The following is a 26,974-nucleotide window of genomic DNA, read 5'->3' on the forward strand; positions in this document are numbered from 1 at the left end:
CAGGAAACAAAATCAAACAAATGAGAAACCTTATATAAGAAATTCTCCCAACGTCAGAGTAAAAAAGTCAAGGAGACGAAAATTATTAATTAATAAGAGAAACAGGGAACAGATTTGGGAGATGTAACTAATGTACATATAATAGGAGCCTTGGAGGGTCTGAATAGAGCAGGCCACTTAGAAGCAAAAAGAAGAGATAAAGAAGAATGAGAAGACAGTCTGCCTGGGCTGAAAAACGACCTGAGTTTTCAATTTAAAGGGTTTATTTGTAGAGGAAACACTAATTTTTACAAATCTACAATCAGACAAATACTGGCCAATTTCTGAGTTTCAAAGAAAATATTCTAAAAGCATTTTATCCAGAGAGAAAAAAAGGTAAGTTTCCAACAAAGAGGAGGCAGTGGCACCAGCCTTTATTCCACAGTATTTAAAAGCCAGATGGCAAAGGACAGTTGAAAGGGTCTGGGGGGAAAGACTGCTACCATAATGCTGGCAGATCCTCTGGGATAAACAAGAATTCATAAAGCAAAGGATGCACACATCCTTTCCCAGCCAATTACTCAACGTTTATCAACAACTGGGAATAAAGTCAGAACATGATTCCAATAATTGGAAAGACTACAGAAATGAGCAATAAACAGTGAAATGACTAGAATTCAATTTAAATGACTATAGTTGATGTACTCTCATCCTTAACAAAAAAACTTTTGAAAAAGATAAAGAAGATACATGAATAAAAATCTGGATTTAAAACCCCAGATCAGGGGCGCCTGGGTAGTTCAGTTGTTTGAGCATCCGACTTTGGCTTAGGTAATGATCTTGTAGTTTGTGAATTTGAGCCCTGCATGAGGCTTGCTGCTCTCAGAGCATAGCTTGCTTCAGATCTTCTGTCCTCATCTCTCTGTCCCTCCCCTGCTTGTGCACACTCTCTCTCTCTCAAAAATAAATAAAACATTAAAAAAATATCCCAGATCATGTAAACCACAATTATGGATGGAGGGGGAGGGGTAGTACAAAGAAAAATCATATACTAAATATCTCCTATTTTACAAGAAAAGAAAGTATATAGCTTCTGACAATAACAGAAATGTCAATTTTACAATTATGTCTTTTAGAATTTGAAAGCATAATTATTAAAAAGAAATACAGTTAACACTAGAGCAAAGACTTTGGTTTCATAGAAACTATGGTGGGTGCGAAGCTCAACTCACAAATTGTGAGAATAAAGTACCGATCTCTCCAAACTTCCGCTATCTCATCTACCAAATAGGGATGACAATGGTTCTTTATTATAGGTTTATTTTGACAAGTGACTAAAATCAAGTGTGTAAAGTATATAGCCCACTGCCTGACTGTGGAAGTTCAGCTATAATAAAAGGGGTGGGTGGGGCTAAGGTGATACATATAACAAAGGAAGAGAAAATAAAATGTAAAGCAAATAGCCAAATTAACCAGTGAGCAGAAATATCAAACATATCAATTATTACGATACTGAAGAGGGATTACATTTTTCTATTAAAACACAAAGACCTTCAGACAAAATTTTTTAAAAAGTACAGATACTCTTGTTATTTTTAAAAAGACAACATCATTATTTACTCAACATATATGTGAGTATATACTATGTACCGGCCACTGTTCTAGGACCTAGGGATATAGTAGGAAACAAAAGACAAAGCCTCAGACCCATTCAGATTTGGGGGCAGCACATTCCAGGCGGAGGCCTGGGCATGCTTAGAGAAAAGTGACCAAGAGGAAGAAGGTACATGAGTTCAGAGACAGAACTGAGAAGGTCGGGGCCAGATTCCATAAGACCTCTCAAGCCATGTCTGGACTGGGATTTTACTATCAATGAGAAGGTGAGTCACTGGAGAGCTCTGAGCAAGAGTGATATGGTCCAATTCCCTTTCCTCGACAGTGAAAGTACACCATTCTGACTGGTGTACTAGAAATTGACCTAAGGGCAGTAAGAGTAGAGGTAGAAAGATCAATGAGAAAATTAGTGTAATAATCTAGTAAAGAGATGATAGTGTCTCAGATAAGGGTGGTAGCAGTGGAGATGGTAAGGAAGCAGTTGGACTCCTCCAGACATAGTTTGAAAGATTAGCTGACTGTTTGGATGTGGGAAGAGAAAGAAAAAGAGGAGCCAAGGATGACTGCCAGCCTTTTGGCCAGAGCCGTGGAAGGATGTGGTTGCCCACAGCTGAGATGGGAAGGGTAAGGGAAGAGCAGGTGTGGGAGACAATGACTGGGCATCCTGTCTCAGATGTGTGAAATCTGAGAAGCCCTTTATGGGGAGAGGGAAGAGTAAAAGAAATAGCCAGTCAGATCTTTGAATCTGAGAGGACAGAACCAGAGATGTACATTTAATAGTGATCAGCATATAATATCATGAAACCAGGTCAATTTACCCAGGAAAGAAGTGCAGATTGAGAAAGAGAGGTCCCAGGATGAAGGCCTGGAACACATCACTGTCTAAAGATGGAGGACAAGAGGAAGAACCAACCAGGGGGTGGAGAAAGAATGGCCAATGGAGTAGAATCAAAACCAGAAGAGTGAGAGGTCTTAGAAGCCAAGAGGAAAGTAGGAGAGAATGAACAAGTGTCAAACCTGACAGACAGGACAAGGAAGACGATGACTGAGACTGTCCATTGGATTTAGCGATGGAGAGGTCCCCGGTGACCTGGACAAGGGCAGACTGGTGGAGAAGAGGGGGAAAGCCTGAAAGGCAGGGTAGGAAAGACAAAGGGAAGAGAATAGACACAACTCGTAAGGAGCTTTATTATAAGGAGCAGGAAATTGAAAACATCAGTAATTCAAGAGACAAATGGGATCTAGAGATGATTGTCAAATGTCAGGATACTTGATGATGCAAGAGAGAGGGAGTATATTGCTATAGTGACAAAGATTTTTAAAAACTAAAAGGCAAATAAAAGAAAGCAAAAACTTAAAAAGTACAGCAATGTAAGAATAGGCAAAGTAGAATCCAAGACAAAAAGCATTAAATGGGATAGAAATTAATATATATTTCTGATAAACTATGGAACTTAACTAGTTAAACAAGTCTTCCCCATAAGAGTACTTCAAGACTGTAAAACTTCCTTGCATTTTTAAACTGATCCAGACTCAAAAGGAACATATTTCAATTCATTTGAACAAACTAGCAGAAACCTGATACCAAAAACTGACAGAAAAGGGAAGAAGAAACAAAGTTAAATCTCTGTTACAAAAATTGATAAAATGTCTTAAAGAAAATAGGAGTAAATTAAATCCAGCAACAGATTACAAGTAAACCAGATAAAATCCAGACAGGATTTATTCCAGAAATAAACTGATAGCTCCACATAGACAACAGGACTATAATTATTCCTATTATTATTTAAAAGTAGAAAAATAGGGGTGACTGGGTGGCTCAGTCGGTTAAGCATCCGACTTCAGCTCAAGTCATGATCTCACAGTCCATGAGTTCAAGCCCCGCGTTGAGCTCCGTGCTGACAGCTCAGAGCCTGGAGCCTGCTTCAGATTCTGTGTCTCCCTCTCTCTCTGCCCCTCCCCTGCTGATGCTCTGTCTCTCTCTGTCTCAAAAATAAATAAGAACATTAAAAAAAATGTTTTAAGTAGAAAAATAATTAAAATTGTCTCAGATGTTAAAAGATTATTAAATATAAATCCATTTAATATTCAGGATAACAAAAAATTATTTAGGCATAGAAAGGTATTGCCTCAACATGATAAAGAATATTCATCTGAAACCCACTGCCAATGAAAACCATATATGGTGATCAAACATTTGAGGCATTGCTAAACAAGTCAAGAACAAGAGAATAATGCCAACTACAATCATTACTTTTCGATAGGGTCTTGGAAATTTTAGTCAGTGTAGTAAAACAAGGAAAAGACATTTTTAAAAGTATAGCTATAAGAAAGAAAAAAGATAAAATTATCATTTTTTTGCAAATTATATAGCAATCTGAGTAGAAAACTCAAGAGACTAAAAGGAAAAATTATTAAAATTCTTTTTTAAGTTTCATCAAAATGGCAGTATGCCCAACACGGATAGGAATCGATAGCTTTTTACAGACTATACTAGGTAGATTCTAATTAAAAATTCTACTTTCAAAAGCAAGCTCTCTCTTCCCAAAAATCTCTCTGGTGCAGTGCCATCCAGTACAAAGGTAGTGTGAGCCATATATGTAATTTTAAATAGTCTAGTTGTCACATTAAAAAAAAATAGGCGAAATTAATTTTAATATGTTTAATATGTCCAAAGTATCATTTTTAAAAGTTTATTTTGAAAGAGAGAGAGAGAGAGAGAACAAGCACAAGCAGGGGAAGGGAAGAAGAGAGAAAGAGAGAAAGAGAGAGAGAGAGAGAGAGAGAGAGAGAGAGAATTCCAAGCAGTCTCCAAGCTATCAGCATGGAGCCTGACATGGGGCTTGAACTCACAAACTGTGAGATCATGACCTGAGCCAAAATCAAGAGTCAGATGCTTAACTGACTGAGCCACCCAGGCACCCCCAAAATATTATTTTAACATCTAACAATATTTTAAAACAACTTTTGAGATATTTTCATTCTTTTTTCAAGGAGCCTTCAACATCATGGGGTTGGTTTGTTTGTTTGTTTGTTCTGACAGCACATCTCAATGGGAATAGCCACATTTCAAGTCCTCACTTGACGTCATCTATGGTGACCATCAATGGTCAAGCCATCTATGGTCAAGGGCCATTGGTGAAATAGGACAGTGTAGCTCTAGTAGACTTAGCTATGTGCCTAAGAAAATTTGGGGCCTAAGAAAATATGGTTGGGACTTACAAACTTTAAAATCTCAAAACTTCTAAGGAACATAAAAAGACATTTTAGTAAAAGGACAAACATATCACATATGCCCGGAAGGAAGTCCTAATACTATAAAGATACGAATTTTATCCTCCAACTTATTATATAAATGGAACATAAGCCCGGTCAAATTTCCAATGACTTTTTTGGGGGAAGATCTGACAAAATGATTCCAAAGACTGGAAGCATAAATGTCAAAGAATAGCAAGAAAATTTGAAAATAACAAGTAAAAACGTCTGGAGTTTGTCATATCAGATATCTAAGTATCAGTTTTTATATATTTTATCAATTTATAAACATTAAAACAATGCAATACTGGAAGTTTGATAAAGAGACTATAAAAACTACTACAGGTAAGAATTTAATATATGATAGGGGGAATTATAAGTAAGTGGGAAAGGAATATGTTAGTAAATACATGTATTGGAACCACTTATAAAAAATGTACAGTACACATGTCTATTTTATATCTTACACCAAAATAAATACTGCATGACTTTTTAAGTGAAAAAATAGAAAGCCGTAAGGTGACAGAAGTCTGTAGTTGAACATTTACATATTTATATAATTCTGAAGTAGGTGGCCTCTTTTTTTTTTTTTTTAACGTTTATTTATTTTTGGGACAGAGAGAGACAGAGCATGAACGGGGGAGGGCCAGAGAGAGAGGGAGACACAGAATCGGAAACAGGCTCCAGGCTCTGAGCCATCAGCCCAGAGCCTGTCGCGGGGCTCGAACTCATGGACCGTGAGATCGTGACCTGAGCTGAAGTCGGCCGCTTAACCGACTGCGCCACCCAGGTGCCCCCGGGGGGCCTCTTAATAGAAATCATAAAGTAAAAGAAAAACAGAGTGGTGATAAAATACTCTATTTATCAAAAACATTTAAAAAGCTAATTTCAAACTGGTAAAATGGGTCCAGTATACATAAACAATAAAAATACTAATACATACTAAATATTATATATAAAATACTAAAAATACTATTACATAAGTAGCTTGTATAGATCAGTAAGAGAAAAAATGAACAATACAAAAGAAAAAAGAGAGGGTTAATGACAAACAGGCCAACTTACAAAAGAAAGGACAAGTTTTCACCTATCAAATTGGCAAAGATGAAAAGACAGTGATTATGTTTGACAAAGGTACAAGAAATGGGCACTCTTGACCATGACATGGACAATCATTCTTGAGGGAAATTTGGCAGTATGTATGAAAAGCGTTAAAAACATGTGTATCTTTCCCTTTTTCTGAGGTACCTAAACTAAGCAAATTCACAGAGACAGAAAGTAGAACAGATATTACCAGGGGCTGAGGGAGGACCAGTGGGGAGCTACTAGTGAATGAGTACAGACTTTCTGTTTGGGATGATGGAAACATTCCGGAAATGTATAATGGTGATGGTTGCACAACACTGTGAATATACGTAATGCCACTGAATTCTATACTCAAAAATGATTAAAATGGCAAACTTTAGGTTGCAATGTTACCACAATTTTTAAAAGTTTTTCCATTGCATGACTATAAACATTCATTAAACCATTTTTCTATTATTGAATATTTAGGTTTTTCCCAAATTTTTAACAATTAAAAATGATTAAAACTTAGACCCAGTATTTTCATTTGTTAGGATTTATCCTATGATAATAATGAAGAATATGGGTAAAGATATGTATTTTCTTCCTGGCCCTGTTTATAATAATAAAAACTGGGAAATGTAAGTAACCAATATATAGATTGGTCAAATAAATGATCATACACAGTGGAAAATTAGGCAGCTATTGAAAAGTATACTACAGACAAACATCTATTGATATTAAGGGGAAATGATTAAGAACAGTATGTATGTAAACTTTAAAGGAAGTAAATGCATAGGAAAGTACCTGGAAGAATATATAAATTTTTGTTAGCAGTATTACCACTGAGTGAATGGGACTTGTTATGTATTTATGCTCTTTTTTCTTGTTAGTATTTTTCTGCAATGAGCATGAACTCTCTTTGAAAAAAAAACTAAGAAAAGAAACTTAATTTTGAAGAAATCATTTAGTAACCCTCTTAGTTATTTTTCCTTTCTCAGAGGTAACACAGTGCTTTCACTTACTGTACAAAGTGCCCCCCCAAAGAAAACATCAGCTTGACAGATTGTTTATTATTATCTGACAGACCAGCAGGTATTTCTTCCCCTGAACTAAATAACTATGAATGTGGTTATATGAAGAAATCCCTAGGGCACCTGGGTGGCTCAGTTGGTTAAGTATCCAACTTCTACTCAGGTCATGATCTCATGGCTTATGAGTTCGAGCCCCACGTCAAGCTCTATGCTGACAGCTCAGAGGCTCCAGGCTTTGGATTCTGTGTCTCCCTCTCTCTCTGCTCCTCCCTTGCTCACGCTCAGTCTCTCTCTCTCTCAAAAATAAATGAACATTTAAAAAAATAAAAAAATAAGAAATCCCTTTGGGCTTTGGCTTGCTTCGAAGCTGTGCAAAGTATCCAATGAAAATACTTTCTACTTTTGCTAATGAGGTGGGTTTCCTTTTAGAAATGAGGGAAATGCTGTCACTGAGGCGTTAAGGCTACATGTGAAGCATGTTAGACATTCAAGTATCTGACCGGAACCTAGTAAAATGAGAGCAAGAAAACCGTAATGCCTTATACAGTATCCCAAAAGCATATGCAACCGTAGAAGATATAATATTATAATAGAGGTATATAGCAAACAGATCGAGTCCCAAAGGCGTTTTTGTTTGGGTGTCCCATATAGTAGTTGTAAATCTAGAACAGGAAACTTAAAATAATTAAGATCACATATTTATAACATCATATTCAATTAGGTTAGAAAAGTGCAATTTCTGTCATCATGTCATAAAAAGATGTGTTTTTCTCTCAGATCTCTTATAAAGAAAAGTCTCCTCTATTGTTACAGATAGGGCTGTTTTCAATCAGTTACAAGGAGCAATTCAATTACTAGATGGTTTAGTGCAGTAACTGACTCCAGACTAATTTAATTTCTTTAGGTCTCTAAAGATCAATTGATCTGATTTGACCCATCCCCAAAGGCTGTTTAGGGAAAATTCAGACTTAAATACCTGGAAATGAAATCCAAAACCTTGGCCAATTTCACACTAGTTAGGTCATCTTGCAAACTTTCAGCTGGTCACAGAAGATGCTCTTTTTGCTCTCAGACCATTGAAAGCTACTCAGCTTCACGTTCATGTGACTGCTCCCCACATCAGGATGCTTATTCAATAAGTGGAAAATGTGCCTGCATGTATTATTAAATCTGCTATTCTAAAGGGCAGTCAGTCTGGGGACTCACATCTTGTGAGCGCACGTGCAACTAAGAGGCTATTTTTACTCTAGGAGTAGTTTATTAAGACTACTAAAGTACACTTAGATGGGGCAAAAAAATAATAATATAATTATTTCACATTTTTATATTTATAAGGTATTTCATAAATGTTATCTTACTTGGTTCTCATAACAAACCTCTGAAGTGAGCAGGGTTATTGTTCCCATAGGAAACAGACTCAGAGGCTAGGAGACTTCTCCAGGATCACTGTGCCAGTAAAAGGCAGAGCTGGGAGTCTGATGAGTTTGTCCCCCAGTATATTATACCCATCCTTTGATTGGAGACAGAAGATAGGGCACACACTACAAAAACACACCACTACGGCCCCACTGAGCCACTGTCTTCATTCTTACCTGCTACCTGACTTAAACAGACAAGTTCACTTATGATTCCACCTGTACACATCTCCTTTGCATCAGTGCCTCTGGGGTTCCAGAAAGAAATGAAAAAGGTCATGCTTGAATGAGAGCAGCCTTTGCAAATGGACTCATTTGTCACCCACACTGCTGATGCTACATTCTCACTGACTTCAGTCTCAAGGCCTATCTGCTTGCCTTTGTCCCACCTAATTAGGGAGCTACCCACTTGGAGTCTCTCTGCAGTTTGCAATGGATTTTCTTTTCTTTTTAAAAAAATTTTTTTTTAATGTTTATTTATTTTTGACAGGGAGAGAGAGAGAGAGAGAGAGCGAGAATGAGTGGGGGAGGGGCAGAGAGAGAGGGAGACACAGAATCTGAAGCAGGCTCCAGGCTCTGAGCTGTCAGCACAGAGCCCAACGCGGGGCTTGAACTCACGGACCGCGAGATCATGACCTGAGCCGAAGTCGGACGCTTAACTGACTGAGCCACCCAGGCGCCCATGCAATGGATTTTCAACCACAAGCTCAATTTTCTTTCCCTGATCTCAGCACCCACAGCCACTGGTCAAGCTCCCCAACCACTTAATGTCTCTCTTTTACTCAAATCCCATAGCACCTGCCCCACTTTCAGCCTATCCTGCTGGCTTCTCCACCTCCCCACTGAGTCTCTATATCTGTTCTCCAACTCAAAACCACCCACCCCCCCCATGCTCTGCCACTTGGGAAGGCTGAGGGAAGGATCAGAAAGATGTTGTTAAAATGTGTAATTAGTTCTTCATCTGTAATTGCCAGGACAGGTTGGAAAGAAGTGCAGAGGTCAGGAGACGTGACCATGTGGTAGGTAACACAGGGTGTGACAGAAATGTGTAGCAGTTAGTAGGGAAATCGCACAAAGATTTGGAGGTAAATTAAACCTAAAGGCTGGTGGTGAGGGTATACCACCTGTCAAAGACTTCAGGCCACATGAAAGAATAAGTTCAGAAGATAAAAAAGGTCTAAAGATCTAATGTGTAACATGGTGACTAGAGTTGATAACATTTTTTGTATAATTGAAATCTGCAAAGAGAGGAGAACTTAAATGTTCTCATACAAAAAAAAAAAAAAGAAGTACAGAAAGTTACATAGTAGGTGTAAGAGTTACAAATAATCAGGTTGAAAAATCTTCTCCCTATGAAAAACACATTTTTTTGACATCCCTATGGGCAAGCTATGGATCTCATTATAGTCATTACTCATCACATAGATGGCCTCGCAATGTGTGAACCATTTCAATTAAGTAAAAAGTGAAGTTACAGGCACACGATTGTCACTTGTCTTCTTAAAGGTCCTGATATCTGATGTCTCTCCTACAACATAGACACAGTCTACACCATAGGTAAAATATGTGCCTTGAATTAAATTAGATCTCCTTACTTCGACATTCCAAACTACTCATATTCTTCATGCTAGCAAATATGTCCACTTCAGAAGGCAAAGGCTATCAAAATTCCAATTCTCTATAGATTGCCACTCAAGACATGAAGCTTAGTATCATCAAAAGGATTGAGTCGTTGATAATGAAGAAACCCTATTTTTTACAGTTGAGTAAATGTCCCAACCAAAAAAAACACTTCCTTGGAAATAGCACAGAGCAGATGCAGACATAGCAGCTGTCAAAGCTTAAGCAGCTGCATATCTAAGGGTTTATAGGTGGAAGGGGAAGTGGGGTGGCGAATCGGAGACTATCTACAGCAAGGTTATGGTTCTTTGGCGTTGAAAGGAGTGTGTTCCTACAAACTCACTCTTTTTTTTATCTTATCTGGACAAAAAAGTAAACAGAAAATTCTCATTACCTCTCAATGTCAGTGAGCCTGGAGGAGTCCCGGAATCCTTTGGCAAAAGGGTTGCTATCTATTTTCAGCTTGGTTATCTGGAAAGGAATGAATGGGCAACAAGACAGTATCATTTCCGAGGTTTGAGTTTGTTCATTTTCCATGCCACCCCAAGAAAACTTAACGTCTCTCAGGACCGTGGGAAGGGTGGAAAGTGACAGAGAAGTTCGCAGGAGGGATGGATCACAGCCGAGTGGGACAGCTGATCAGGGAAGGCCTCAGAAGGAGGGATTTGGAGACTGGCTGGTCCTGGAGAACAGGCTGAAGGTCAACGTATAGAGACAAATGGTGGGGGTGGAGCTTTGTGAACACTGTGGCTGCACTGTGAAGTATTGAAGAGGGCAGTGAGTGAGGGAGCTGTCTAGGCCAGCACTGGTGGGTGATGGGGAATAGAAACAAGAATGTTGCCTCATGCTGAGTTGGCAGCATCATTTGTGAATCCTATAGGCACATACATATACCACAATGGATGCAAAGATAAAATGGCCAATAATAGCTTCATGTTCAATACTAGATTGAAATCCATGACATAAATACATGATATAAAGCTTTCAGAGTATAATTTACCCCTGCTCCCCTTTCCATCTGACCAAATTAGAATCAGTCTTTTGTTATCCTCCCGTACAATGCTATTTATAGACTCCGTGCTTACACAGAAAAAAAAAAAATTCCCTAATAAGAATCATAGTCTGAAGTCCTGAGTACCTACAATGTCCTAGTCATAATTCCCACAGTATTAATATTAATGTAAAAAGACCCATTAAATCGTATGTACTGTCCATCCAAAGAAATAGACATCAGGTTAAGAAGCAAAAAAATAAAAGAAACACCAATTAAAAGATCCCTGACTTGTAAAATTCATGATTAGAGCCGAAAAGAACCCAGGAGGGCCAGGACACGGCTAATAGATATCTGAATTAGAACCACAGACACCTTTTAACAGAGTCATAGGTCATTGGTATCAAAACAAGAACCCATGTAAATCTTTAGAGAGAAATGCACAAAACAGTCTTAACCTGAAGAAAAAGTTACAATTGAGGCACATCCTCCTTGTAAGCACTAAACAACAATCAAAATAACCTGAAATAATCTTATACCAAAATGCAACTATTCCTCTGATCAGAGTGTATCCGCTGTTCATTTTAAATAACTCCTAAAGAATTGCTTTTTTTCATTACAAAAGAAAGGCATTTTTTTCCATTTTGAGTTTTCTAAATATGAACTAACCAATGTACAAGCTGCAAAGAAGCTGTTTGCCTCACGTAAACTAGAACTTCCTGCGCTATCCTATTCAGAGACTGCACTGCTCTGCCGTGAACACTGGCAGGATATAAGATTGATCGTTGGATATTATAAAGTCTTAAGAGTACTCGACAATATCTCACAAATGTTCATTTTTAGCCTTTTCACGCTAGTGCAGCCAAAAAAAAAATTACTAATTTCCTTTTCAGCTTAGTTAATGGACATTGGTAAATAAGGAAGGTAATAAGAAAGAAATAAGAAAACTGTTCTTAGTGAATAACAACAGCTAATTTAAGTTTGTATATAAAGAAATAGCCAGGACCTCTGAGGCTGCCTGGTTGATGGCCACCCAGGGTTCATACAGAACCTTCTCTACCTCTCCACCACCACTTCCATAGCCATGGATTTCTCAAGGGTCAAGTCTGTGTCAGTCCTTCTTTCAGAGTAGGATTTAGGTTTGGGCTTTTGTTTGTTTGTTTTGTTTTTGTTTGGGGGGGGGGGCAAGTGAACAAAGGGCAGAGAGAGAAAGAGAGGAGAGAGAGAATCTCACAAGGGGCAGGGAGAGAGAAAGAGAGAGAGGGAGAAGTGGGGCTCACCCTGAAGTGGGGCTCGAGCTCACCCAATGCAGGGCTGGAACGCACAAACCGTGAGATCGTGACCTGAGCTGAAGTCAGATGCTTAACCGACTGAACGACCCAGACGCCCCAGGATTTAATTTTGAAGGTCAATTTTCAGGACGAAGGAGAAATTTTTTATTTGTTTGAAATAAACTGTAAACATCCTCTAAAGCACAAGCAACTCCTATGTTCTAAAAACACCAACAAGAGTTTTAAATCCTCAGATAGGAACTATGTCTCTTTCTACTGAATAATTGTAAGTTAAAACGCTTTCTATTTCCAAAGTGCCTTATAGTTCATGAAAATGCTTTCACAATCATTCATCAACACATCTTTAACGAGGACCGATTACTTATCCTGTACTATGCTAAATGTTGGATCGTGCAAAACTGAAGAACACATGGTCCCTGCCCTAACGGAGCTTAAAATTCCAAGGCACAAAGCAGAGGGATACATAGCTTCCCAGAACAGACGGTGACTTACAGGCCACTAAAGATGGTGGCACCATAGTCACTGAAGTGCTAGTGAGGTTAAGGGTGAACCAAACCCAGATGAAAATTTCAAACCAAAACTGTGAGGTAGGACAGTAAAGGCTTCCTTCAGGCTCAAGTCCTATAGCCTAATGAATAAATTTTTAAAGTGAATAAAGTTTTACGGAGACAATGGCAGATATCTGATGGAAAAGATAATTTTGAAAGAAGTTCTTTAACAACCATTCCAAATGTGACTACCAAGCTTTGTTTGAATCTTCACAAACTAATAGAAAGTATGATCTGTCTGGCATAATGATTAAAAGGCTGTTGATCTGCTTTGTCCCTGTAAAGGATTTTAAAAATTATATTTGCTCTTCTTCATTATTTTCAAAAGGTAAAGACTAGTGGCTCAGAACGTGATGACTGTCGTAGAGAATAAATACTCTCAGCATGTGTGTGTTGTTCGAGTGATACGTCACCATATCTCATATTACTGCCATGACTCTGAAGAAGTGAATCACATTCAACAGGTGTTCAGATTTCTTTGGGATTTTCTTTCAGTATTAGAATTTTATTTTATTTTATTTTATTTTATTTTATTTTATTTTATTTTATTTTAATGTTTATTTATTTTTGAGAGAGAGAGCACGAGGAGGGGAGGGGCAGAGAGAGAAGGGGACAGAGGATCCAAAGCAGGTTCTGTGTGGATAGCCTGATGCGGGGCTCAAACTCAAGAACCGTGAGATCATGACCTGAGCTGAAGTCATAAGCTTAACCAACTGAGCCACCCAGGCACCCCAGAATTTTCTAGTTCCAACATTTTTTCACTCCCTTTCATAATCCCCAGGCAGATCAATGGTAGCTTTTTCTCTTCACATTTTGATAGGATTTCAAAAATACAGGAAAGATTCAAGAATAGTACAAGGCACTCCCATACACCTAGATTTACCAATTGGTTATAGCAACGATTTGACTTTAGTGTGCTAATTAGAAAAGGAGCTCAAGACAATAACCAGCTATTTACTTTTCTCTATAGACCATTTTATTGAATTTCAGGGAAAATAGCTGCTTTTGGAAGTCAGAAGGAAAAAAGCTGAATCGATGTCTAATTACTAAAATTGTATGGGAGCCCTGGATTACCACTACAATCCTGAACAGGTTTTATTAACACCTGATTAGCAGCACAAGGACTAGGAGTTAAATTTCCTAATGCATCCACCGTGTCCACAGCGGGTATCACTGGTCTCTGAGTTTGCTGGGGTGTTAACAATAAGACCCCAGAAATGTCTGTTGAAGTTTGCTTCAAGAACAAGCAATCAGAAATACGATTTCATCTTTTTGCCAGTGATGGGCTAGCAAAACTCTTCTTGGATTGACACGAATAGCATTTCATTTTGTTTTCTAATTTTAAAATAAAATAATTTTTAAATAGCAAGATTTTAACATTCTAGGTAATCATGCATTTTTAAAAGGTCACACATAGATTTTATTCCATGGATATTCCAATAAAAACTAGTAGTTACATCGAAAGACATTTATTTCTGAAGATAGAGTTGTATACCCCTTTGTGAAATTTGTGATAACTGAAAAAGTTATACCATCCAAGAACTGATTAGAGAAAGGACTTGAGTTACAGACGGTGATCTAAGCTGGACATCATTTCATTTGTTCTCTAACACAGAATCCCTGCCACGACATGCAACACTGTTGAACAATATCATCCGTGTCGAGGGTCATACTACAAAAGGGTCCCAAAATAGTGATCAAACATAATACATTAGAAATAAAATGAAACTACAGGTATAGTTTATAGTTCAAAAACAAATTTTAAAAGCAGCAACGTTTTTCATTTTGTGAGGAAAAGCATTAAAGGGCAGGCTTCCTGCGGTCTGGTGGGTGCCTGCATTTATGCAAATCGCTGACTACTTCAGGCCAGAATATACTGCTGTTTCTTCACCTGTTACCTTAATAGAATACATTTCTTTTTTTGTAAGTAGGATTCTTGCCCAGTGCAGAGCCCATTACATGGCTTGAACTCATGACCCTGAGATCAAAACCTGAGCTGAGATCAAAGGTTGAACGCTTACCCGAATAAGTCCCTCAGACACCCCAAACATAATGCATATCTTAACCAAGAAAAATTCACTGTTTTAACATCTCCTTTATCTATAGATAATAAATGTATGCAGAATGGAAGAGCAGATTTTGACACAGACAGCTGCACCAAGGAGAAGGGGACCTTTCCCAGTGGTTACCACTCCATGTGATATCACTGGACTCTGAATCCAGCTGGCCCTCAGAGACCATTTCTCCAACTATCAGGAAAAGATCTGTCCAAAGGCATTTTAAAAATGAAACCTGACCTACACTTCAACTCTACAGCAATGGTCTGCCTGCTCAAAAACAATGTATGACCTTTAAATCTTAAATTATAAAATAGTTTGTTGAAAGTGTAATGTAGTTAGGTTTTATCTAATAACGTAAGGAAATGCAATCATTTCCTCACAAAAACTAGAGAAAAAACAACAACAACAACAACAAAAAAATGTCCCATTTTCATTACTTGCAAATGAAACTACCGGCCACAATACCGGAAAAGCTTTTTCACAAATTCTGTTGAAAACTGATTTCACTTTTAATAGATATAAAAATAACAGTGCTATCTAAAGAGATACAAAGGTGAGCCTCAGTGTGAACTTTTAAATCTCTCTCTTCTTTCTATTCTTTGTGCACAAAAAATTCTAATACTTATCGTAAGTACATGTTTATTTCCTATATATTTACTTTATTGTATATCTCCTGTAGGAAAATAGTACACAAGCATGGTATAGCTGTGAAAATGCAATAGATGTGGGGAGGCTTGAGAAAGAATCAAGGATAACTTTAGAAAATTGCTTAAGACTAAGGAAAACATTAACCCCCAGACTGATTTATTCATCCCACATGTGTTTATTGAACACATGAATTTTGATTGGTCTTGTGAGGTTTATGAACCATTTCCAAAACTGGCTTATTAGTATACCAAATTAAAATCTTCCACTATTACCTGAATTTCAAATATATACATGGCATGGCAATTATGGTTTAGCAGTACATGTAAAGAAATAAACTCAGACACAGCAGGATCTATTGAAAAAATTAGTTCTGAATTTAATCACTTCTATTAAAGGTTATTTAGCAATGAAGTGATATACTAATCACATTAATATTTATACTTAATGATGCAGTGAATGATAGCTAGGAACTGGTGAATGGATTTTAAGCCCACTTATAATCTCAATTAGAAATAAACATTTGCAAGATGAAAAACTAGTGTCAGGATGTGTGTTTATTAGTATCTTAGTCTATTTTAATGTATTTTACAAATTCATTGTCCAAACCTTAACACTGTCAATGGTCATTTCCTTGGGCTTGCAATGCCAACAAAAAGGAGAACCTCAGTTTTTTTCATCTACAAAATGGGTCTCATGGGGTCTTCTCCAGGAGACGAGTGTCAGAATTAAATGAGATACTGAGAAAAAGAGATTTTTTTTAATTTAAATTAAAACTAATAAACCCAAACCATGAACTGTAGTTGGATCCTAGTTCAGAGGGGGTAAATGAAAAATTATAAATTTTTATAACAAATTATAAATTTGTTGGTCCATCCTGAAATTTTAGTATGAACTGAATTTTAGAAGATATTAGGGAATAATTCTTATTAATTTTCTCAGCTGTGATAAAGATACTGTGCTTACAAAAATAATATTCTTATTGTCAGTATATACTTGTAGAAGTATTTACAGGGAAAGTATCATGACGTATTCAACTTAGTTTCAAATGATTGAAGGGAGGAGGAAAGTACATACAGAGAAACAGGGCAGGTGAGGTCCAGCAAATTTAGCAAAATATTAAGTGCTGAATCTGGGTGCAGAATACATGAGGTTCATTTTACCATTTATTTAACTTTTGGATATTTGGGGGTTTTTTTAGTCTTTTTTTTAATTAACATACAGTATAATATTAGTTTCAAGTGTATGATATAGTAATTCAACATTTCCATACAATACCCGGGGCTCATCACAGCAAGTACACTCCTTAAGCCCCATCACCTATTTAACTCAGATCCTGACCCACCTCCCCTCAGGTAACCACCCAGTTTGTTCTCTATAATTAAGAATCAATGTTTTGGGGCGCCTGAGTGGCTCAGTTGGTTGGGCGTCCGACTTCAGCTCAGGTCATGATCTCACGCTCCATGAATTCGAGCCCCGTGTCGGGCTCTATGCTGACAGCTCAGAGCCTGGAGCCTGGTTCAGATTCTGTGTGTCCCTCTCTCTCTGCCCTTACCCCTGCTCATGCTCTCTCTCTGTCTCAAAAATCAATAAAAACATTAAACTTTTTTTAATAAAAAAAAAGAATCTGTTTCTTGGTTGGTCTCTCTTGGTTTCTGTTGTTTCTTAAATTCCATACATGAGTGGAATAGTATGGTATTTGTCTTTCTCTGACTGACTTCTTTCACTCAGCATAGTACTCTCTAGTTCCATCCATGTCATTACAAATGGCAAAGTTTCATTCTTTTCATTCTTTTTATTCCATTTTAAATTTTTTTTCAACGTTTTTATTTATTTTTGGGACAGAGAGAGACAGAGCATGAACGGGGGAAGGGCAGAGAGAGAGGGAGACACAGAATCAGAAACAGGCTCCAGGCTCTGAGCCATCAGCCCAGAGCCCGACGCGGGGCTCGAACTCACAGACCGCAAGATCGTGACCTGGCTGAAGTCGGACGCTTAACCGACTGCGCCACCCAGGCGCCCCTATTCCATTTTATACATATATATTCATCGAGTGATGAATGGGTAAAGAATGTATATGTGTATATATAGATATACACACACATATAACATCTTCTTTATCCATTCATTAGTCAATGGACACTTGGGCTGTTTCCATTAATTTGGCTATTGTAGACAATGCTGCTATAAACATCGGGGTGCATGTATCCCTTTGAATTAGTATTTTTGTATTCTTTGTGTAAACACCACTGTTGAGTGAAAAACACCACTATTTTCTAAATAGGAAGTTCAGTGGAAAACAATTAAATGAGAGAGTGTCATTAAAATGTCTGGCTCCTACTAGCTGCTAGTTTAGGATGATTACTATGCCATTACACTAGCTGCTCTACAGACTGAATAGTGCCCTGCACGCAGCAGGTAAGTAGTGAGAACTTCCTGAAAAGAAATTTAAAAAATTAACATAAAGAGTTGAAATCCTCTCAAAAGGATGTCTCCGAGTCCATGAGGGTCACAAGCTGAGAGGAGATAAAGTTCTGCTTTCTTGGGGACACGGGGCACCTAAAGCTTAGAGGTTAAGAACACTGACCTTTGAGTCTAACCCCTTGGATTTAAATCTGTGGTGGGAGCAGTAAGGTCACCTTGGATGAATTACTTAATCCCACGCCTCAATTTTCCCAGCTGTAAATGTAACATAAAAATAGTTTGTTCCTATTTCATAATATCCTTGTGAAGATTAACTAGGACAATGCACTTTAAGTGGTGCCCTGCACATAGTAAGTATCCAAATAGTTATTATTATAATTATGTAGGTAAAACCTCCTATCCCATTGTACCATGATCTGAGAGGTGCTAGTATTTATGCAGGATTGCTCCTTCACCTACTAAACTGAATCTATGGTGTTATTCTTAGAAACTTCCCTTCAATTTTCTTCAGTTTGTAAATTTCACTAAAAGCCCACAATTTACCTATTCTTGCTTTGGTTTTCTTTACAGAGAATTCTGATAAAAGCAATGAAGTTTTCACATGACAAGTCTCTATTTGATTCTCAAACATCAATGGGTTTCTTGTAGTTTCTTGTACAAATCTAATGTTTTATAGTACAAATGCTACAAATTTAATGTGTGTAAAATGAATGTTTCAGGAATGTTTTCCAAATCTACCATATCCGTATTACATGTGTCTTCAAATAAAACCTAGTATCATTGGTGTCAGTGTTTCAGATTCTCAGAGAAACAGTACTAAAAGTTGTAGACCTCCATAGGCGTCATTCTATACCCAACTCTTTAGCTTGGGCATTCTCTGAAAGTATCTACTCTCGTGTTGTTACCTTTAAGAGATAACCGATCCTGCTTCAAATTCTATGTCTCCCTCTCTCTCTGCTTCTCCCCTGCTCATGCTCTGTCTCTCTCTCCTTCAAAAATAAATAAAAAGATTTTAAAAAATTAGAAAAAAGGGGCGCCTGGGTGGCTCAGTTGGTTAAGCATCTGACTTTGGCTCAGGTCATGATCTCACAGTTCGTGAGTTCAAGCCCCCCATCGGGCTCTGTGCTGACAGCTTAGAGCATGGAGCCTGCTTCAAATTCTATGTCTCCCTCTCTCTCTCTGCTTCTCCCCCGCTTATGTTCTCTCTCTCCTTCAAAAACAAATAAAAACATTAAAAAAAATTTTTAAAAGGGGCGTCTGGGTGGCTCAGTCGGTTAAAGCATCTGACTTCGGCTCAGGTCATGCCACTAATGTGTTAAAATCCCAAAGGTGACAGATCCTCTTTGCACACTCCAGAGACAGTCCAATAGTAGCCACATGCCTTATTTATAGAGTGCCTTACCATTTCCAAGGCATGTTTACACACAGTACCTCATTTGATCCTCACAGCAATGGTCAAGATAGTTCTTAGCCCCAGTTTACAGGTAAGGAAAATGGCAGTCACAGTGGTGAAGTGATGTCTACTCCAAGTCACAGAGAAATTATAGGTGCTTATGTCTTACAGACACACATCCACTCCTGCCTTTTGCTCACATCCCTTCTCTGGGCTCCCATTTCCTCATTTGTGTAGGGCTCCCCGGGCTCCCAGGTCTTTCCTGAGAGACTCAATACCATACCTCCTCTAGCTGACCATCCCACTCTGGACTCTGAGCCATCTACCAGGCACACCTTACAAATACTCATTCACTCAGCACCCAAAATATAACAACATCAAAACAAGAGGAAAGCAATAGTCCTGGTTATCTTGAAACTAATCAAATAAAAGCAAGATACAAAGACCTCAGAGAGGACACAAACAACCAAATTTGTCAAGTAAAGTTAATGAGTTCCTTTTAGAACAAAAGGAATTCTACTTTTGGTCCTTTGTGACTGTGGAAAAGTTTCTTGTCCTCTCTTAGCTTCAGCTTCCTCACTACAGAATATTCCTATTACCCCCAGCCTTCAAAGTTATGTTGACCAAAAAAGAAGAAAATATATGGGAATGTATCTAACAGTACCTAGCCCTTAGTTAAGACTTTGATAATTACTTATTGAGTAGGACTAAACCTTATAGATGAAGAAATACATAAGCTTGAAATGTGGCATATACCCAAGAGTAGAAGGTATAAAACTCAATATTATAAATTAGATGTCTTGATGTTAATTAAATATATACTGTTTGCATGCTCCAGTTTATTATCTAAAGAGATCATTCTACTAGAATTAACCTTAAATTACACTAAATAAGCTTCACAAAATGTCTAAAATATCAGTAGTTTGGATAGTTGGCTGGAATATGTGTGTTAATTTAGCAAAAAAACTGAACCTCTAAATTTTATGAAGAAATAGCTATATAGGTATGATATATATATATGTATATCATGAAGTATAATATATATATATCATGAGGCTATATATATATATATATATATATATATATATATATATATATAATGATACATATATATCATGAGGCTTTACCAGAAGGAGAAAAAGGAAGCAGGTGATTTTCTCAAGAACAAAATTTGAGAAGGCAGATAGGGCAGGTTTAGCGGGGGAGAGTGGGCAGTGAACAACCTGACCAAGAGTATAAAGATTCTAGACAAGATGGTATAATACAGACCATCATAACTTTGAGCCATGGTCACTCAACACACTTAGAGGTCCTGGGGCTGATACTCCATAGCATTCACCAAAGTCAACTTCGATATTGAGTTCTGGGATTTCATTTCTCTCCACGAAAATGAAAGCAGCTCCTAAATCTTTACCTTATTTAGGAAATAAATGGTGAATGACAAACTCACCAGTTGGTTCTGGTAGGCAGTGACTGCTGTGAAAACGGTCTCTGGAAAGATGAATGTTCTGAATTCTTCAGACTTCAGATTGAGCAACGAGGCTGTGTGGTCTTTCTTCTTAATGATGTGCACCCGCGGCTGGTACTTGTGCATGGAGTTCAAAATTATCTACAACAAAGAGATGGGAAGTACTGAATATTAAGTATTTATATTGCAAAACAGGCCAAATTGCAATGAGGCAAAGAAAGAACCATAAAATCTACAGTTTTGAATTTAAGTTTTAAGAGTAGAAGCCACTCTTTCCACTCTTTTTTTTTTTTTTTTAATGTTGACTTATTTTTGAGAGACAGAGACAGAGCATGAGCAGGGGAGGGGCAGAGAGAGAGGGAGACACAGAATTGGAAGCAGGCTCCAGGTTCTGAGCTGTCAGCACAGAACCTGACACGGGGCTTGGACCCACGAACCCTGAGATCATGACCTGAGTCAAAGTCAGATGCTTAATTAACTGAGGCACCCAGACAACCCCACCGTTTCCATTCTTAAGGCAAATCATTTTCACAGGATGCTGCAGAAACAGTTGTGAAATCACATTTTACCAAAACAAGTGTAAATAATACAAGTTGCTTCAAGGGTCCTTTCTAAACTGATGCGGGGAAAATCATCTGAAGGATAAGTTTATTTGTTTTTGTTTTTTTTTTAATCAAGTCTTTAAAATATATTTTGTTGGTCTGGTTAGACTGAGGATGTATGTCTAAATTTTCTAAAGTAAGAACTTATATATTCCAGGAAGACAGATTGTTATTTATGTAGTAGAGAGGAATAAAAAGAATTAAGAAAGGCTAGGTGACATTAGATCTTAGAGTGCAGAAACTGTTGGGGCGCCTGGGTGGCGCAGTCGGTTAAGCGTCCAACTTCAGCCAGGTCATGATCTCGCGGTCCATGAGTCCGTGAGTTCGAGCCCCGCGTCAGGCTCTGGGCTGATGTCTCGGAGCCTGGAGCCTGTTTCCGACTCTGTGCCTCCCTCTCTCTCTGCCCCTCCCCCATTCATGCTCTGTCTCTCTCTGTCCCAAAAATAAATAAAAAACGTTGAAAAAAAAAAAAAAAGAAACTGTTACTTTCTATCTCCTTCATCTTGGGCCAAATGATCTCGCCTCTCCAACTTTGTTTTCTCAAATACAAAAACTTATTAATCTCACAAGGTTGTGGTGAGGATAAGATGATGTTAACTCTCATAAGTTGCACAGCAAATAGGAAGTGCTCAGTAAACCTTAGTAGTCGTAGTAGTATTTCTGACAATTTTGTTGATTCCTGACTCACTGTTATGAACCAAACATGAATGACAGTGATGACCATCTTCTGTTTTACAGCTAGTAAAAGTTGTCCAATACTTAGAAATCATAAGTCTACCTTGATTAACAAGGCAGTATTTCTCATGAATGTTTTAAACAAAATATAATGATTCGCCATTATGAAATCCGAGCAACAAAATTCACTTTCATATATAAAGGATTTTCTACATCTTCCCCACTGCCGCTCAGATAACTACCTAAATCTGCAAAATTGGGCATGTCCTTCCTAGGATAACAGTGCTCACACTGTATGCCCTTCACCCCAAGGGCCTAGCAGAGAGCCTGACTTTCCTGGGAGGTATGTGATAAATAGTGTGGCAGGAATGTAGTCAATGGCAGTGTTGATGCAAGTAATAGTTCCCCCATCTTCTAGACTAACATGGGTGTGGTAGATGAGTATTTTTGCTGGTTTACTTTAGCAGAGTTAAATAATAGTCACTGTGGGATAACTAATATAGAATCAATCTCTGTGCTGAGATATAAGCCAACTTAAAGTTACAGGGCATTAACTGGCATTGAATTTTGAACATGCCATCCTTTTATGATCCCAAACCTGAAGAGGAATAACTAAAACAAAGGAGAGCTCCAAATGAATTGAAATAGACTTTTAAAAAGTCATCTCTTTATATAATACATTTATTCCAAGGAGTTTAAGATATTTACGCTCACTCATAAAACTGGAATAAACTCAAAACAAAACAAAACAAAAAACTGGAATAAATTCAAAGTGACAAAAGTAAACTCTTAAAACTGATATAATAAAAACGCTGGGCATTCATTATGTGTTGTAATAAGAAGTTACAAATAATTTTCACACACATTCTCTCTCTCTCTCTCTCTCTCTCTCTCTCTCTCTCTCACACACACACACACACACGCACACACACACACACACACCCCACACACACATACACAGCGGACAAAGCCCTAAGCTTTAAATAATGTCCTTTCTCCCATACTTACACCATCCCTAGGTCAATTTACTTCGGGAAAAGGTGCTGGAGAGGGTCCAACCTCAGACTGAATCTCAGAGCCAGGGCTCCTTGACTATCCGCTCAAGATCTCATTGGGTTAAGGAACACTAAAATGTGAACTTTGCTTCACTGAAGAACTAAATTCCCTGAAGTAAAAAATTTTCCTGTTATAAAACTAAAAATGCATCTGTAAGAAGGGCTTCTTCCGGACTAATTCAAAGAACTTGGCTAAACTACACAGGATCTAAAAATCTTGCCTTGTAGTTTTCAGAACACACTATTTATGGTGATAAGGGGTTACATTAAATAATAAAACTTTAAAGCTAAAATGGATATTAACAATCATCTAAGACTAAACAATTTGTCAAGGTCTAATCTTGGCATAATCAGACTAGAACCCAGAGCTCCTGAAATCCAGCTTGGTGCTATTCCCACCCATGAAGTTGATATTAAAAGGAGAACATATTAATTCTGGACAGGTGATTTCAAAATGAATTCTCAAGTCGTTCTGGAAAGACTCAAACAGTGCTTCTCAAAGCTTCACATATGGAAAATATCAGAACCATTAAAAATTTCATTTCTCCCTGCAAAGATTTCAGTGGAGTCCAAGAAACTTTAATATGAATGACATTAAGAATGATCTGGCCTACAGAAAATGTCTCTCAGATACTCATCATTTTTAACCTGAAAAAAAATCCATCAATGAAAACATCTTTTTTAAAAAAACAGAAAAGGACAGTTATCCCAACAGTCTTAAAGATAAAAGTCAATTATCTTTTCCAATACATAAAATAACAGAAACCTATTAACCTACTTGCAACATCCCAACAGCAGAGTCATGAGTACCCGGTTACTCTGATTTGGTCATGATAAACAAGGTCTCCTGTGGGTGAATGGATGGTGGCAACGTCTGAAGTGATTTGTTTGCTTCCAATTTCATTGGAAATTGATTTTCCAATTTGAAACCATGTCTAAAACTCTCTAATATATATCTACTTATAACCATCCTTTCTGAGAAAAGTTCTGAAACTTCTAAAGTGCATAGATCCAATAAAAACTAAAACCTGAAGTAACAAGAGCCTTAATAAAGGGGTAAGAGAGAGAACAATGATAGAATATCTAAGCCCAAGGAAGCAACCAATGAAATACCAATGTGCTTTCTGGCAATTGAGGCAAAACCAAAAAACCCAGTATTCTTATCAAAAAGAAGTATGCAAGTCTAAAGTTTTCTTAGCATAAAATCTAAAACAATTTTTATGTCAATCTTTATTTAAGAGCATGGACTAACATCACAATTCCTTACCAAGTAGTCTTACCAAATGTGTAAAGCGCTGCGTCAATGGCTATTTGTGCTATTAATTACTGATATGAGCCCAGAATTCCAATTTCTCTTTTTCCATATTTTGATGAACTCCTTATAAGATCAAATGTTTTGTTTTTCATTTCAAGACTTCTCTGTGCCTTAATATTCCTAAGACTCTCTACAGCAGGGGTATATGATGAGTAAAGAGCACTTCCTCAAATTTATTTGGGCATAAAACCCTTTTGTCCTATTGTATCTCCCATGAACATGGTCTATAAACACACTTTGGGAAACCCCCAAGGAAGATGTCCGTCCTATTCCCCCTATGCTGTGTCATCTAACATACCACTGACAGAAACTAGACGTTTAACCCAAGAATGGGCTACAGTAGCATCCAGAATGCACATTCCCTTTGTTTGGCTGGTGCAGTCTTAGGACATTCATAATGCCATAGGTCCCTGACTCTCTTGCATAGAAATGGCACATGGCATCCCTGTAAGTGATGTCTTAAGAAGAGGAAACAAAATTCCCTGAAGAACAAATGGATGTTTTCAATGAATGACTCACATATGGAGGGTGGGATGGGGAGAGGGAGGGGAGGAAGAGATTTAGAGGGAGGAAGTTTTGAGGGACTCCTCCATTCCATCCCAGGGAATCCACATAATCCAAGGCACTGTACTTACATGGCCATGCTGATCTAGTTCATTGTTGGTGAGTTTCACCTTTTCAAAAGACACCATCTGCTTGAGTAGCTGCTCACCAGTAAAAGGAGAATCTGGGTGTACATACAGCCTAAGAAAATTATGAGAGATTTTGTTAATCTTTAATATATTTTTAAAATCTGTTCTCTGTGGGTCATAAAATACTCTGATTCTAAAGGAATGCAAAAACTTCATGTTGGTGAATTTTATTTGCCCCACATAATCTAAAATTTAATAATACAACAACATCAAAATAAATCTAAAACATCTAAACATGTTTCTTTATGTACCAGTGATCTAAAAGGGGTTTTACCTAATATATTTTCTATTGTCTGTTCAGCAAGCCATTTTTAAAAGGCAAATATTTTTCTATCTATCTAATCAACTACTGGTCTGTTTCTGTAAGATATAAAATCTTATTACTGTTGTGGGTATTTGCAAAAGAGAGACAAGCTTATACTAATTGTGTAACAAGTTCCTAGTGTAAATACTGCTAAAAGTAAAAAGAACAATGAAGGGATAAAGAACACAAAAGACAAAACAATTCTAGAGAACCCATTCATTTAAACTTGAAGATGATGCAGAAGTTTATAAATATAAGACAAAGTAATTTTACTACAGCGGACTGCCTAACTTTTAATAGTTCACAGATCACAGTCTGTTATTTCTTCTAGTACCTTAAATACTATGACTTTTATCTAGTTAAGTGCCCACTAGATGAGAGTGAAAAAAAGCTGGGTAAACCTCATATTATTCAATGTGTTTATTCATATACAACTTAAAGGGGGGGGGGAGCTTTGATGGGAAAAAATGTATTTACCACGTATTTATCATTTATCAGCTTCTACGTGCAAGAAAACTCACAGTTAGATGTAGGCCATTTGTTCTATCTGCAAAGTATTACACAAAGTATAACTCTTTGTAAATTCAAATTCTGGTATCCACTGGATATAAGCTTGTCTGAAGTCAGGGGAGATACAGAACTCAAGAAAGAAAAGGAAGTATCCCTAATTTAATAGGACAAATCCCTTTATCCATTTAACAGGCTATTTATATCTCAATTTTATATAGGATCTTTATATCTTTAATCAAACATAAATATTATGGTTGGGGCAACATCAGTGGGAAAAAAAAATTACAAAACATTTCCTTCCAGTTTCTTTAAAAGAAAGAAAGAAAGAAAGAAAGAAAAGAAAAGAAGAGAAGAGAAAAGAAAAGAAAAGAAAAGAAAAGAAAAGAAAAGAAACCAGAAGTCTATGCCATGCTTTGTCACAAACAGGACTAAGAACAGAAGAATTAGGTAGCCGTACTGAAATGTGAAAGCCCGCCAGAAGCAAAGCACAAAAAAGACTAAATGCACTAGAAATTCTTACTAGACCCATATAAGAACTTTAAAGGCTTTCAGTGTATGTTTGTCTGTCTGTTGGTTTTGGAGGAGTGCTTAAAAATGCCTTTCAATCGAAGTATATTCCTTAATGATACAACCATCATAACGTTTCAAGTATACCCCTCCAAGGCTATCACTATATGAAGTTGTTTTACTGGCCAGCACCACATCCTACCTACCCCACCAAAAAAGGTTCAAAAATATTTAAAGTCCCAGAAGTTCATGAAATGTTCCTTCTTTATCAATTCAACATGGGTCTTCACAATAATAAAGACTAACTTATTTAAATATCAATTGCTTTAAAGACAACAAAAGGTCCTATATGAAAATATGACATTATTTTTTAAAAAAAGAAAAGATAACGTTACTTTAGATAATGTATATATCTTGCCATTGTTGAGATCAAATGATACTGTCCAGTATTATTTCTTCTGGTTAGGAACAACTGACTGGTAAACTTTGGTCTGAAACAATATGTTTCAAG

At 37.3% G+C, this 26,974-nt stretch overlaps 1 protein-coding gene across 1 annotated transcript in view; it reads right to left on the bottom strand.

Moving 5' to 3' along the window:
- Positions 1-26,974, bottom strand: part of TBX20 (T-box transcription factor 20) — a 56,436-nt gene that overhangs the window by 22,409 nt on the left and 7,053 nt on the right. The window contains exons 4-6 of the mRNA XM_047849549.1: positions 25,086-25,194; positions 20,786-20,944; positions 10,377-10,453 (exon numbers count right to left, since the gene is read on the bottom strand). Coding sequence (XP_047705505.1) covers positions 10,377-10,453; positions 20,786-20,944; positions 25,086-25,194 — 345 coding nt within the window. The remainder of the gene's footprint in view (positions 1-10,376; positions 10,454-20,785; positions 20,945-25,085; positions 25,195-26,974) is intronic.

Source organism: Prionailurus viverrinus, chromosome A2 (genome assembly GCF_022837055.1).
Source record: "Prionailurus viverrinus isolate Anna chromosome A2, UM_Priviv_1.0, whole genome shotgun sequence".
Taxonomy (NCBI): Eukaryota; Metazoa; Chordata; class Mammalia; order Carnivora; family Felidae; genus Prionailurus; species Prionailurus viverrinus.